Consider the following 11,557-nt stretch of genomic DNA (forward strand, 5'->3'; position numbering starts at 1 on the left):
CCCCCCCCCCCCCCCCCCCCCCCCCCCCCCCCCAAGGGCTCTGGCCAGCCGGCACCCCATGCCGCCCTCAGCACGCCCGCTGCCCGTGTGCATGTGCCCGTCCAGCGCATGCAGTACGCGACTGACATCATGACCATTCACATGGCCATCATTCCCCGGCCCTTGTCCATGCCTGAATCTGCTTCCATGCCTGCCTGCCTGCCTGCCTGCCTGCCTGTCCGTCTGTCTGTCTGGCGCCGGTTCGATGGATACGAGCTTGACATGCGCATCTACTGCATGTCTATGCCCAACCATCTATTCCATGTGCATGCGCGGCGCCAACCGCTTAGCCCGGCCATGTCCGCCTCCGCCCCCGAGGCTTGCCTGCAATTGGCTCGACTCGCCGCCCTCTGCCTGCACCATCGCGGCAAGCTACATGCACCCACACATACTTGCATACACACATACACACTACCCACCCCGTACTGCCACACCACCAAACCCCCCATCGCCATGTGCATACAGTACCAGTACATGTGCACTTACATATCCCGCTGCCGACTTGGTTCCCGTCCCTAGTGCCTGCACCGCACGGCCACCACGCCATGTCAACAAAACCCCATGCTCGCTGCCCTGGTTCAGCCCAAACCTTGCTGCAGCCACATGTCTGTGTGCACGCCTTTCCAATAATCGCCATCGAGGCGCTGCTTCATTTCTGGTCTGCATTACATGCTCCACTAGCACTCATCACCGTTGTATCCATCTCCCACCCTAGTCCCAGCCTGTCTGCCGTTTCAACCGCCTTCATGTGCCCACTGATCGCCCTCCTTCATCCTCTTGCCCCGACCATGCACACCCGCACTACGATTCAATCCCAAGTGCCTTGAGCCCCACAAGCTTGCCCGCCTTGTCGTCCACCGTCACAACGTAGTACTCTGCCCGTGTCCCCGACAGCTCAACCCGGAACACCTTGACGCTGCCGTTGCCTGCCTGCTTGACCACGTCAATCACCTTCTTGTACTGATCCTGGAACCCCGTCCCCGTGACCTCTTCCACCTTGTCGCTGCCAATCGCCTTTTGAAGATCCTCTGTCGCTCACCGTTAGCTTCTGCTCCTGAGAGGTGCCAGCAACCACTCTCTTCTTACCGCTAGACACACTGTTCCCTCCATACTCCAGCGCTACCGGCTCAAATGGCTCGTCCGAGTCGCTGACGTAGTACTCTTGCACCTCCTTCAGCGCGCTAGGCACTGCTGTGTTTACACTCTTGGTCCCATAGCTCGTCTTCTCCGACGCCTCCTTCGCTTCCGCTGTCCCCATATCTTGGTTCGCCTTATCGAGAAACGCCGCGTAGTCTGCGTCCGAAGACATGGCCTGTATGTAGCCTGTGCCCAAATGTCCGCCGAATCGACTTTGTGGTACCGCCGTCCCCGAAGCCTGAAAGCTGTCGACAGCTAACCTTGGGTGCAGGTCCTCCTTGCTTAGCCTCGCCCTACCACTACGCAGCACGCCGCCGTAGTCGTAGTAGTCTCTTTGTTGCTTTGTTTTGTTACCGAGCAAGCGCTTCGGAAATCCGTCGCCAAACAAGAATCGCAAAGTCGTGAGTAGATGCTGTTGCTGCCCCCGCATCCTCATGGCTGTTGAGCCTTCCTTGATCTTGCCGCACCATGACGCAAGACCCAAACACGCCCACCCAAAACGCCCGCCAAGTCAGCCCAACCCACCCCCACCTTCCGCCCTTGACCATCTCATCATGTGCACTCACTCACACACACACACACACACACTCACATTCCAACCACGTGCTGTATACGAATACATGCTTTGACATTCTTGGGTGATTACAAAATACATACAAACCCCGCCGAAACGCGGGTCCAATATAATGCGCAGGGTATCATCGCCGTGCAGGAGAGCGTTACCACGTCCCCCAGCTTCTACTTTGATCTCAATCCAACTACAAATCCATGGCCCAACCCTACCCCCTTCGTCAAAAAAAAGGAAATTAAAAACTCCCCAAATCAAACAACCAAACAAACGTCATCCCAACACAATCCACACAACCAACATTGCTTCAACAAGGAAATACTATAGTCGTTTGAAACTGACCCAGCTGCCCTATCGCCCCACTCGTGCCACAGCACAACGCCTCCTACGGCTTCTGCTCAACCGGTGCAGGAGCGTGAGTCACGCCGTTCGTCGGCGCTGTGCGTGGGCTGCTTCGCTCAGACTTTGCCGCACTCGGCTTGGCCTCTTCACCCTCGTCGTCGTAATTCTCGTCCACGTCCATGTGGCGAGCGGCTGGCTCGTGATGCTCGGGTCGCTCGGCCTTGGACGTCTCAGACATGCGCGACAATGGTCGAGCAGTAGCCATAGGAGGGAGCGAAGGTGGGTGGTGAGCAGCCTCCGATGGGTGGTAACCATCGTTGAACCGTCTGGGGTCAGGTCCATCCTGTGGGCTCTGACGCGGCACCTGAGGCGATGACATGCGGTGTGGAGGCGTGGGGCGACGGCTGTGAGGCTCTTCAATCTTCTGACGCTTCTCGTCATTGGTAGGCGGCTTTGCGCTGATGTGCTCAGTGTCTTCCCACTCGCGATGCCTTTTTGGTGGTGCGGTAGGAGGGCGCTCGTCACGATCGCGAGCAGCTTGCTCGGCAGCAGCTTGAGCTGATGCTGGGGCTGGGGCTCCGCCAGCAATGCCACCGCCAGTAGAAGGGTCGGCGTGGTGCTGGTATGGGCCCTGATATCCGTTACGCGGCGACGTGGTTCGGTTCTCCACCAAAGGGCGAACTTCGGGGGCAGGGCTGCTGGGACGAACACTGTACGGAGGCACAGCACCTTGTGTAGAAGCCTGACTTGGCGGACCCCCGAGACCGGTAGGTGGTGGGGGTGGTGGGGGCGGAACACTGCCAGCATGAGGTCCGTAGTTGGGGTTCGAGATACGGGTAGGCTGGGGTGGCTGCTGGGGTGGCTGTTGGTGCACAGGTGGCTGTGGTTGCGCATGAGCTGCCTGCGGCGTGAGCTGCGGCGGCTGCTGAGGATGGTAGGGACTGGGAGCCACATGATGCGTCTTTGGAGATGGAGACATGCCGCGGCGCATCGGTCCCGGGCCTGGTGGTGGAGGTCCAGGGCCACTAGTGGGAGGGCGGGGAGGCTCCGCGTAGGACCTAGGTGGTTCCTGCCTCGGGCTCGCAGGTCTCTGAGGAGCATGTTGCGTTGGGGGGCGGATGCCCTCACGCTGCTCGTATGGATTCAACTGCTGGGGCGGCAGACCTGGGTCGCGGATCTGTGCAAGAGGGCGATCCCAGCCAGCCGCCAGAGCTGGAGGAGCAGGGCCTTGAGGCGGCTGCTGAGGCTGTGGAGCACCCCACTGTGGAGCAGCGGGACCATGAACAGACGCAGGCTGATAAGCCTGGGGATGTACGTCTTGAGGTATGGGGGCATTGCCCTGGTTTGGCGCACCAGCAGATGTTTGTCCATTCTGCAAGAGTTGAAGGCGAGCCTTGATGTGTACGTTGGATGGGTCGAGGTCGGCTGCGCGCTGGTAGGCGTCAAGGGCATCAGCCGTCTGGTTGTTGCAAGACTCATACTGCGGCATTGTTAGTGATGCGTTGCGAATCTGCGAGCAATGCGTTTTTACTTACCAGTGTTCCAAGGTCGTACCACACTTCGGAAATGTTGGGGTTCAGGCGAATGGCGCGAGAGTACGCGTCGAGCGCATCGCGGTACTGGTTGATCTGGTAGTACAGCACACCAATGCTGCACCAGAAGGTCGGGTTCCTGCCGTCACGGTATACAGCTTGCTGATACGCCTCGTACGCCTTGGGGTACTTCTGCTGTGACATGTAGCAGCGTCCGAGCAAGTACCAACTTTGTGCGTCGGTTTGGTCTGAACCAAGGAATTAGCGACACGCGCGTGACCACGCTCGGTTACAAGACTCACCCGAAGCGACCGACTTCTCGAGATACTCAATGGCCTGTTCCTGGCTTGCGTAGTTGGTGCTCTGCTGGTGGTGGAGCCATCCCAGCTGCTGAAGCACCTTTGCATGGTTGGGATCACGCTCAAGGACCCGGCGGTAAGCGCCCTTTGCCGCTTCAAACTAGCTCATGGGTCAGCTGATGAGCGATGACAAGCTTGGGTGCTACAAACCTCTTTCTGCTGTTCGTACACGTGCCCAATCTGAAACCAGATGTCCTCTTCCGTCAGTGGGCGAGGAGGGTTGGTCACAATGTATTTGAAGCACTATCGCACAATTAGAATTTCGCTTGCAGCACAGGCTCCACGCATACTTACATCCAAACTCTGGTTGAATTTTTGCTGCTGCTTGTATATTATGCCGAGACGGAAGTAGATCTCGTTGGCTTTCTCGAACGTCGGCTCCATACGCATGACTTGCGAGAAGGCTTCTTCGGCATGCTCCAAGGATCCGTAGCGGTCGTACAAGATACCAATGCCATACCAAAGCTTGGGCTCCTAGAGGACGTTAGTCGGTCGGGCTGGCTGGGAATCAGCTGTGAACATACCTTGGGGTCAGACAGGTGGTACAGAGCCTGCTGGTAGGCCGAGTAGGCCTGCTGCAAGTCATCCATCATCAGGTAGCAGTGGCCTAGTCCTGTTAGCGTCGCATTGAAGAGAGGGCGCCGCGGCGTGATGGCTTACCGAGGCTGCCCCAGACGTCGCCGTTTGTGGGGTCAACTTTCAGGATGGTGCGCAGGTATTCTACAGCTTGGGGGAAAGCATCCTTGGTGCGCAGGATGCAGGCAATGCCTTGCATGGCGGGAACAGACCATTGGTTGAACTTGAGCGCCTGCTCGTAGCATTGCATGGCCCCATCGTAGTCCTGCATCTGCTCAGACAGGGAGCCTGCTGCGTGTCAATTCCAAGCTCGAGAGGGCGCGCGACAATGTATGGCTTACCCATCTGTGTCCAGACGGCCTCGGTCAACTGCCCCAGGTACTGCGAGGGCGTCTTGGGCTGGTTCGCATGCGGCGGGTGTCCATTTACCTGCGCATGCGCGGGGTGCTGGGCTACGTGGTGTGCCGACATGCCCGTAGTGGGCGAGGGCTGCTGGTGCTGGGCCATGACGGCTTCCTGCGACGGAGCTGCCTACAATGCGACGTTTGCGCTACCTGGGCCGCGGCGGTGACAGGGCGGTTGATAGTGCACAAGTCGAGGCGAAAGGCAGCAGGACGGGCGCCAGGGTGTCTGTCGACGTCAGTCTGAGGATGGGTTTTGATGGGTGTGATGGAGAGGAGCTCACAGGCGGGCGGTGGGCGCGCGTCTTGCAGGGCGTGCCGGCGGGTGCGTGTCGAGGCGTGGAGAGGCTGGCGCGGAGAACGACAGCAGCGCGCAGAGGAACACGGACGATGTGGACCCCGAGCTGGATCAGGCGAGAGGTAGACAATGGACCAGAGGGGGGCAGTTGGGTGTTGGGCACTGGGGTGGGCTTCGAGGCAGAGGGAGAGAGAGAGAGGGCTGGAGCAGGATGCAGCCTCGTGGAGGAGAAGCAAGTGAGGAAGCAGCAGACGAGCGAAGAAGGAAGGGGCAGGGCGGTCCAACGCTCTTTCTCTGTGGGTTAGGGTTACCGGCTGCGCCCAGGATGGGTGTGGACTTACATCTGTGCGGGACCATGGGTCGACGATATCCTGGTAAGCGCGCTAGTGCAAGCCACACCGGGGTCCGCTCTTTCTTTGAGCGACCCGTTGCCAGCAAATTGCGTGCCCAGCATCACCACCACCCACGCGCTGCCTATGCGCCCACACACCCTGTTCCTGCGCCTCTGCCCTCTGCCCTCTGCCCTCTGCCCTCGCCCTCGCCTGCGCCTGCGCCTGCGCCTGCGCCTGCGCCCGAGAGCCCGCCTGTTTCCTGCCTGCTCACCATGGCGAGCCGCCTGTTGCTTGCAGGCCTCGCGTATCCCAGCGAGAGCGCGCTGCCCGCCCGGCGTGCTTGCGGCAGCCCTGCCAGGAAACGACGACGTGGGCGATCCGGTAGCGTTCGTGCCAGGTTCAGCCGGCTCCGCTGCTTGGTTCTGCTGGCTACGCTACCGTCATTGCGCTATGTGCGCCTCCTCTGGAGCACGCATCAATCTTATTTCGCCCGTGTTGCAGCACCTATGTATATAGCATCGGCACGAGGCGCCACTGGGTGCTGTCAGGATGCGGCTTGGTGCCTGGTGTCCAGCAGCATGGTTGCACCTCTGTGCCAAACGCCCCCAGAACGTCCAGACGTGTGGTCTTGTATCTCTCCCCGCCCCTTACCACTACTACACCCTCGCCGCCGCGTCTGGCTTATGTTTGGATCAACCCCCATGGGCCCACGGGCGTCATGGTGCTGTCGCGACAATGCCATGGCGGCCGCCCTACGGCGCTGCGTGTCCTGCTGAGCAGGCTGCAGCAGCCACTCGGCTCGACACACGCAGCAGCGCCCGCGACGGTGGCTGGCGAGGGCGACAGCGAGGGGTGGCGGTAGTGGTGGTGATGGTGGTGTCGAGGGCGTGGGTGTGTGGCAGAGGGGCAGCATGGCAGGACGGCTGCGACCGCGACTGCGACAGTGCGGAAACACAGCTTGCACGCGCTGCACGGCGACGAGATAGTGCTACGGGTGCTGACAGTCGATGTCAAAAAGGCTGGGCTCAGGGTACCGGCACCGGGCAGGCTCCCTGGTACTCTGACTACGGTGGCACGGTGGCGCACGAGGAGCAGGGTGTCATGATTAACGACGGATCAGCGCCGCCAAAGCGGCAGACACACCTCCACATCTGAAGCTTCCGGTCGTCTGCTTAGCGTGGCTTGGCGTGCGTCGCTGACGCAAATTGTCCTCCGCTCCCGCGTCCTCGGCAGAAAGCTCGTGTCACCCAGTGCATCCCTGCCGCGGCCTGCAATCTGACAAGAGCCGATCATTTGCTGGCGCCTACACCTAGTCCACCTAGGCTGGCGGCCGGGATCGCGTCGCCGCCGCAGCCTGCGGGACCAGGCCTCTGGTCTAGCATCTCGACTGCCGCGCACCTGCTGCCCGCGCCCTCGCCCTGCCCGCGCCCTCGAGTACAGGCACTGATTGCGCGGAGCCCCCCCCCCTCTTGCTCTTGGCCCAGCCCGGGCCCACCGAACCGCACTGTCGAGTGTGACGAGAGGCGCGTCGACAGCCGCCCTTTGTGTGTCGCTGGGGTTCCACGGAGCACCACGACCAGAAAGGACATCGGCACGCAAAAACGCCACTCAGCGAGTCTGGGCTTGGGGGTCGTGGTCCGTCATGAACCGTAGCCACGTGAAACTTACCTAAGCCATGTGGGCCCAGGGGCCAAGCCGTGCCGGTTAGCGAGCCGCCCCCCATTTCCTGAGCCACGAATGCGGAAGGTCCAGTGACCTGGGGACATGCGCCATGGCATACTTTGGCTCTGAAACGCCCTCGACCTCTCTAGCCGGCTCCCGTTGCGGGCTGCTGCAATGCCCACTGCCTGCCCGCCTGCCCGCCTCGCCCTCTCGACTCGACGCGTGCCTGCGCGCCGCATGCGAAACGCGCCCGTGGTTTGTTTCAAGCGCCAGGCTGCCCATCCGCGAGCCTCTGTTGTGTTGGCGTCACCATGCCCAACCACAGCCGAAGAAACGAACACGACATGTTTTGAATCCATTTGATACACCACGAGCCCAGTCTGGATTGCGCAGAGAGCAGCCCGACGCACGTCCAAACACACCTGGCTCCCCACACCATCGTCCATGCATACAGCAAAAGTTAATCGCCCTTCCAACACTTGGGCACCTCGCGTTGCCTGGGCCGTCGCAATACTTGCTGCACAGGTAAGATATGCTTTGACAGTCCCTTGAATCACGGGGGGGTGGGAGGATCGATGACTATGTGGATCTCTTGTGAGACATGCTGCGGCACTGATGGCGTGTTGCACTAAACGTCGACACTCCAGATGGATGGTTGCCGTGGATTGATAGGCATACACATAGATATTCCATGGCCTCTCAGGTAAGGCGGAGTCAGGAACAGTGCTCAGCGGTAATGGTCGAGCGTGGCCAATTGGGCATCCTTGACGTCTGACATGGACTTGACATGTGCATGAAACTTGACCGCCTCGAAAAACCAATCCATAGGGCATCGATACATGGACATGTTGCATTGGTTCAACTGCCAATCATACGTACTGGGCTGTGAGCCAGAAGGGCTCCATGGGCTTTGCAGCTGGACACCAACACGATAGTTGCCGGCTCCAAGACGTAGACAATACGCCGAACCTCGCCCGCGCCAAAGTGGCTTTTACATTTTACCATGATGACCTCATTAGGCAGCGTAGTGGTGGTGTCGCTGGCCGTGTCGTGTGCCTTTTTGCAAGCCACCCGCCAGGGCATGAAAATGCGGGCTGCACGAAAAAAATTGCTGGCCAGAAGAGGCCGAGCGTGGTATCGGAGAGCGATGATTCGGTGCCATTAGATGAAAGCGCCTGCGTGTGGTTTCTTTTTTGGCCAGAAAATGTGCCCTGCCAACAGGCAGCGAGTGAATAGGAGGCGAGGGCTGGATGACGAAGGCCAGATCTACGGGTGCACTGGCCTACCCGCATGGTGAATCGGATAGGTAGCCGAGCGTAGAACTAACCCTACCGTGACGGCGCCATCAGGCTCAATGACAATGCCAACGCCAACGCCAAATCTCCCCCAGTTCCATGACTGACTTGGGGGGGGGGCGCCACCTCAGCCACGCAGTTCATGGTCACGTGGCCTGGATGCGGCAATGCGTGCGTGGTGTGGGTTGGTAGGCACAAGGAGGGAGCCTTGCCCTGGCAGGGCTTGGCGGCGCGTCCCCAAGAGGCAGCTGCCGGCGCGGAGATTTTGCTGCCTTGATCATGGCGCCATGCTTTTGACACAGAGTCTTTGTGCTTTGCTTTCTCGTGTGCTGCTACTAGCCCTTCTCTCCAGATCTGCCCCCCCCCTCCCCCCTCCCTCGAAACCCAAAAAAGCATGCGTGCCCGCACAGCCAGCCGCCAACGCAACAAGCGACAGCCGTCTATCAATAACTCATCTCGTCGCGAGACAGACACCAACGTCACGGCTGCATGCTCGCGACCATATGGCTGTCAGGTCGCCCATTTAGCCAATACTCGCACTCACCCTCACCCTCACCCTGCCCTCGCCCTGCCCTCGCCCTGCCCTCGCCCTGCCCTCGCCCTCGCCCTGGCAGCCGCAATCCTCGCCAGCCCCCCTCCCCCTCAACCGCTACCCCTGAGGTGCATGTCGCCCCTCGCGCCGTGTCGGGAGCACCAGAGGCAGTCCTGCCATGCGCACACACATGCACATGGAGACATGGCCAACGGCTTCGCCTTGCACGGCAACATGGGCGTGCAACTATATTCTCTGCTGGCTGCTTACTTCGGCTATCCACGCTCCGCGACACTTTCCGGGAGAGAGTGCAGAGTGCAGGCGGCTAATGCGGGCGATCGACAGACCCCGCGTGGGCAAGACCAGCAAGTGGTTGGAAGCCGCCGTTGTCTGACAGGTAGCGCATGACGACGCGACACGCACAAGAGTGGGAAGGCGACTCGTTTGTCTGACTGATCCGCCGCTGGCTGTCCTCGCGGCCACTGCTGGCGGCCGGGAGGGGGGGACAAGCCTTTTCCACTGCCCACTTATCGCCCCACTCTGCCTCCTCGATGGTCCAAGCGACCGAGTAGCATGCCCGGTCCTGGGCGGCCACTTGCCAGAAGCTGAAAGAAACGGGAAGACGCATGATGCACTTTGTGCCGCCTCTGCATACCACACCCACTATCCCACGTCCCTGCACCGCACCTACACTCCACTACTTACACGCACCTACAGCCCCCGCCCTCTCGCTTCGCCCGCCATGCCACGGTACACACCACCACCACCACCGAATCCCGCCATCACGCCCGCCCGCCCGCCCGACACGCACCACTCCGCTCCTCTCTCGGATACTGTGCAACCCACCCGCGCCGTGAAACTGTTGGCTGCCCTAGGGGGGGTGCGGCTGCTGCTTGGGCACGGAGAGGGCCGGCAGGATCTCGGAGCTACCCTGCGACCTGAGGTGGGACCACATGCTCTTCCCAGTGGCATTGCCCGGGGTCAAAACGGGCTGCATTAGCAACTGTGCGGGCCTGAAGGTAGGCTGGATCAAGAAAAGCAAGATCCCAAGCGCCCAGCTTCGGTGGCTGGTCCGGCACTTTCGCTACGGCCTTGTTGTTGTTGTGTAGTTGTTTAGCCGCCTAGTTCCCGATCAGATCGCAGAGGCTTGGGCACAGTAACGTCATGAAGCGCGGCAATCGGTACAGAGCTATGTGTGTTTGCCTCATTTTGCTTGGGGGGGGGGAGGGCTTCTCTGTTTATATGGATGCGAAAATCGTATTTCCCACAGCATCCGCCATGGACCGCAGCAGATATATATCAGCATTCATCATGCTGACAGTTGACGCCGCGAGTCTCACACCGCAACATGTCTTTCGTGGGCGCTTGAACTGGTACCCACCACTTAAGCAACTCTTGGTTTCTTCGTGAAGCAAACCATGTCTCCAGTTAAGTAAGCATTTCTGACACTCTGATCCGCTCCAGCCGGTCATTCGGTTACAACACTATCTGATTGGATTGGGCGTTGCCGCACCAACATGGCACAGACGATGAAGCGCAACCCCATGGGCACCCAGAGCCGCATGTGCCACCAAGGCAGACTGGATCCATGGTGACAGGTGTGCTGGATTCAACAATCCCACCTTGCGAATGTACGAATGGGGGAGCCTACCGTGCTGAACAATGAATCGCATGCTCCAGGGGTCAAGTTGCATTTCAGTGTTTCGTGTCTCTTAAGGTCCATACAGCTACGTGTTGCGTTGCGGGTGTTCGCAGTACTAGCCAGACATGGCCTCGCCATGGAAGACGACTAGCCATTATTTCCACAGGCACAGGGCTAAATGTGGGTGCGTGACGCGGTAACAACTCCGGGGTAGGACCTAGTCGGAACGTAGTTTTCCGAACACCCATCCGCCTAGTCGTACTATCTATGTACGTACTATGTAAGGGCTTCACCGGCAGCAAACCTAGTCGCGAGCGACTCAACGACCAAAAGCCGCTAGCTGACCGTTTTTTTTTCTTTGCCGCGCGACATTTTTATTAGCGGTAATTAGCCGTTGCGACGAGTTTCGCTCAACTTCGCTCTTGTTTTCTAGTGCTGACTGTGCTCTGCTTGTTCCCCCGGAACCCTAAAATCCTCAATCTTCTAAGAATTACCGGCTGTCCTCAACGTCGTGGTAGATTATCTGTTCGTGTCACACACACACACTCTCTCTCTCTCCTGAAAGGTCCCTTTGAGGGGGGGGAAAGGGCGGGGCCCGGTGACGTTCAAGCATTGTATGCATAGACATTATGTCAGATGCATCGGTCTCACTCACATGTTCAAACGTACGATCTACCCGGTCCTGGCGGCGGCAACCATGGGGGGGGGGCACCATCCACGTCTTGTTCAGATCAAGGTTCCTGACTCTCAACTTTGTATCTAACTGGTACACATACGCATACGTACGTATGTACTATCGATGGCGCACTCCACCCCCCCCCCCCCCCCCCCCCCCCCCCCCC

At 59.6% G+C, this 11,557-nt stretch overlaps 4 protein-coding genes across 4 annotated transcripts; 2 read left to right on the forward strand and 2 right to left on the reverse strand.

Moving 5' to 3' along the window:
* Positions 1-129: 129 nt before the first annotated feature.
* SETTUDRAFT_36181 (uncharacterized protein) lies at positions 130-558 on the forward strand (the record flags this gene model as incomplete). Its single annotated transcript, XM_008023070.1, has 1 exon — positions 130-558. One exon carries the CDS (start codon positions 130-132, stop codon positions 556-558), a length of 429 nt encoding a protein of 142 aa, XP_008021261.1.
* A 131-nt stretch (positions 559-689) lies between these two features.
* Positions 690-1,601, reverse strand: SETTUDRAFT_144667 (uncharacterized protein). Its single transcript, XM_008023268.1, has 2 exons — positions 1,126-1,601; positions 690-1,067 (listed from the first exon to the last, which is right to left on the reverse strand). The coding sequence occupies exons 1-2, from the start codon at positions 1,346-1,348 to the stop codon at positions 841-843; spliced, it is 450 nt and encodes a 149-aa protein (XP_008021459.1). The 5' UTR covers positions 1,349-1,601; the 3' UTR covers positions 690-840.
* Positions 1,602-1,814: 213 nt separating this feature from the next.
* Positions 1,815-5,392, reverse strand: SETTUDRAFT_144669 (uncharacterized protein). The gene is made up of 9 exons (XM_008023269.1): positions 5,239-5,392; positions 4,895-5,183; positions 4,638-4,841; positions 4,502-4,584; positions 4,272-4,451; positions 4,128-4,220; positions 3,921-4,077; positions 3,622-3,866; positions 1,815-3,566 (listed from the first exon to the last, which is right to left on the reverse strand). The coding sequence occupies exons 2-9, from the start codon at positions 5,058-5,060 to the stop codon at positions 2,130-2,132; spliced, it is 2,565 nt and encodes an 854-aa protein (XP_008021460.1). The 5' UTR covers positions 5,061-5,183; positions 5,239-5,392; the 3' UTR covers positions 1,815-2,129.
* A 741-nt stretch (positions 5,393-6,133) lies between these two features.
* Positions 6,134-6,739, forward strand: SETTUDRAFT_36183 (uncharacterized protein; the record flags this gene model as incomplete). The annotated part of the gene is made up of 1 exon (XM_008023071.1): positions 6,134-6,739. The coding sequence occupies one exon, from the start codon at positions 6,134-6,136 to the stop codon at positions 6,737-6,739; it is 606 nt and encodes a 201-aa protein (XP_008021262.1).
* Between the last annotated feature and the right edge of the window lie 4,818 nt (positions 6,740-11,557).

This window comes from Exserohilum turcica (assembly GCF_000359705.1).
Source record: "Exserohilum turcica Et28A unplaced genomic scaffold SETTUscaffold_10, whole genome shotgun sequence".
Lineage (NCBI taxonomy): Eukaryota > Fungi > Ascomycota > Dothideomycetes > Pleosporales > Pleosporaceae > Exserohilum > Exserohilum turcicum.

Bases quoted from the DNA above. Each gene is read 5' to 3' on its own strand.
- SETTUDRAFT_144667 (XM_008023268.1), bottom strand. From the start codon at position 1,348: ATGTCTTCGGACGCAGACTACGCGGCGTTTCTCGATAAGGCGAACCAA. The intron at 1,068-1,125 runs GTAAGAAGAGAG...GGTGAGCGACAG, and splicing joins AGGGAACAGTGTGTCTAGCG to AGGATCTTCAAAAGGCGATT.
- SETTUDRAFT_144669 (XM_008023269.1), bottom strand. From the start codon at position 5,060: ATGGCCCAGCACCAGCAGCCCTCGCCCACTACGGGCATGTCGGCACAC. The intron at 4,221-4,271 runs GTAAGTATGCGT...ATTGTGCGATAG, and splicing joins AATTCAACCAGAGTTTGGAT to TGCTTCAAATACATTGTGAC. The intron at 3,567-3,621 runs GTAAGTAAAAAC...ACAATGCCGCAG, and splicing joins GGTACGACCTTGGAACACTG to TATGAGTCTTGCAACAACCA.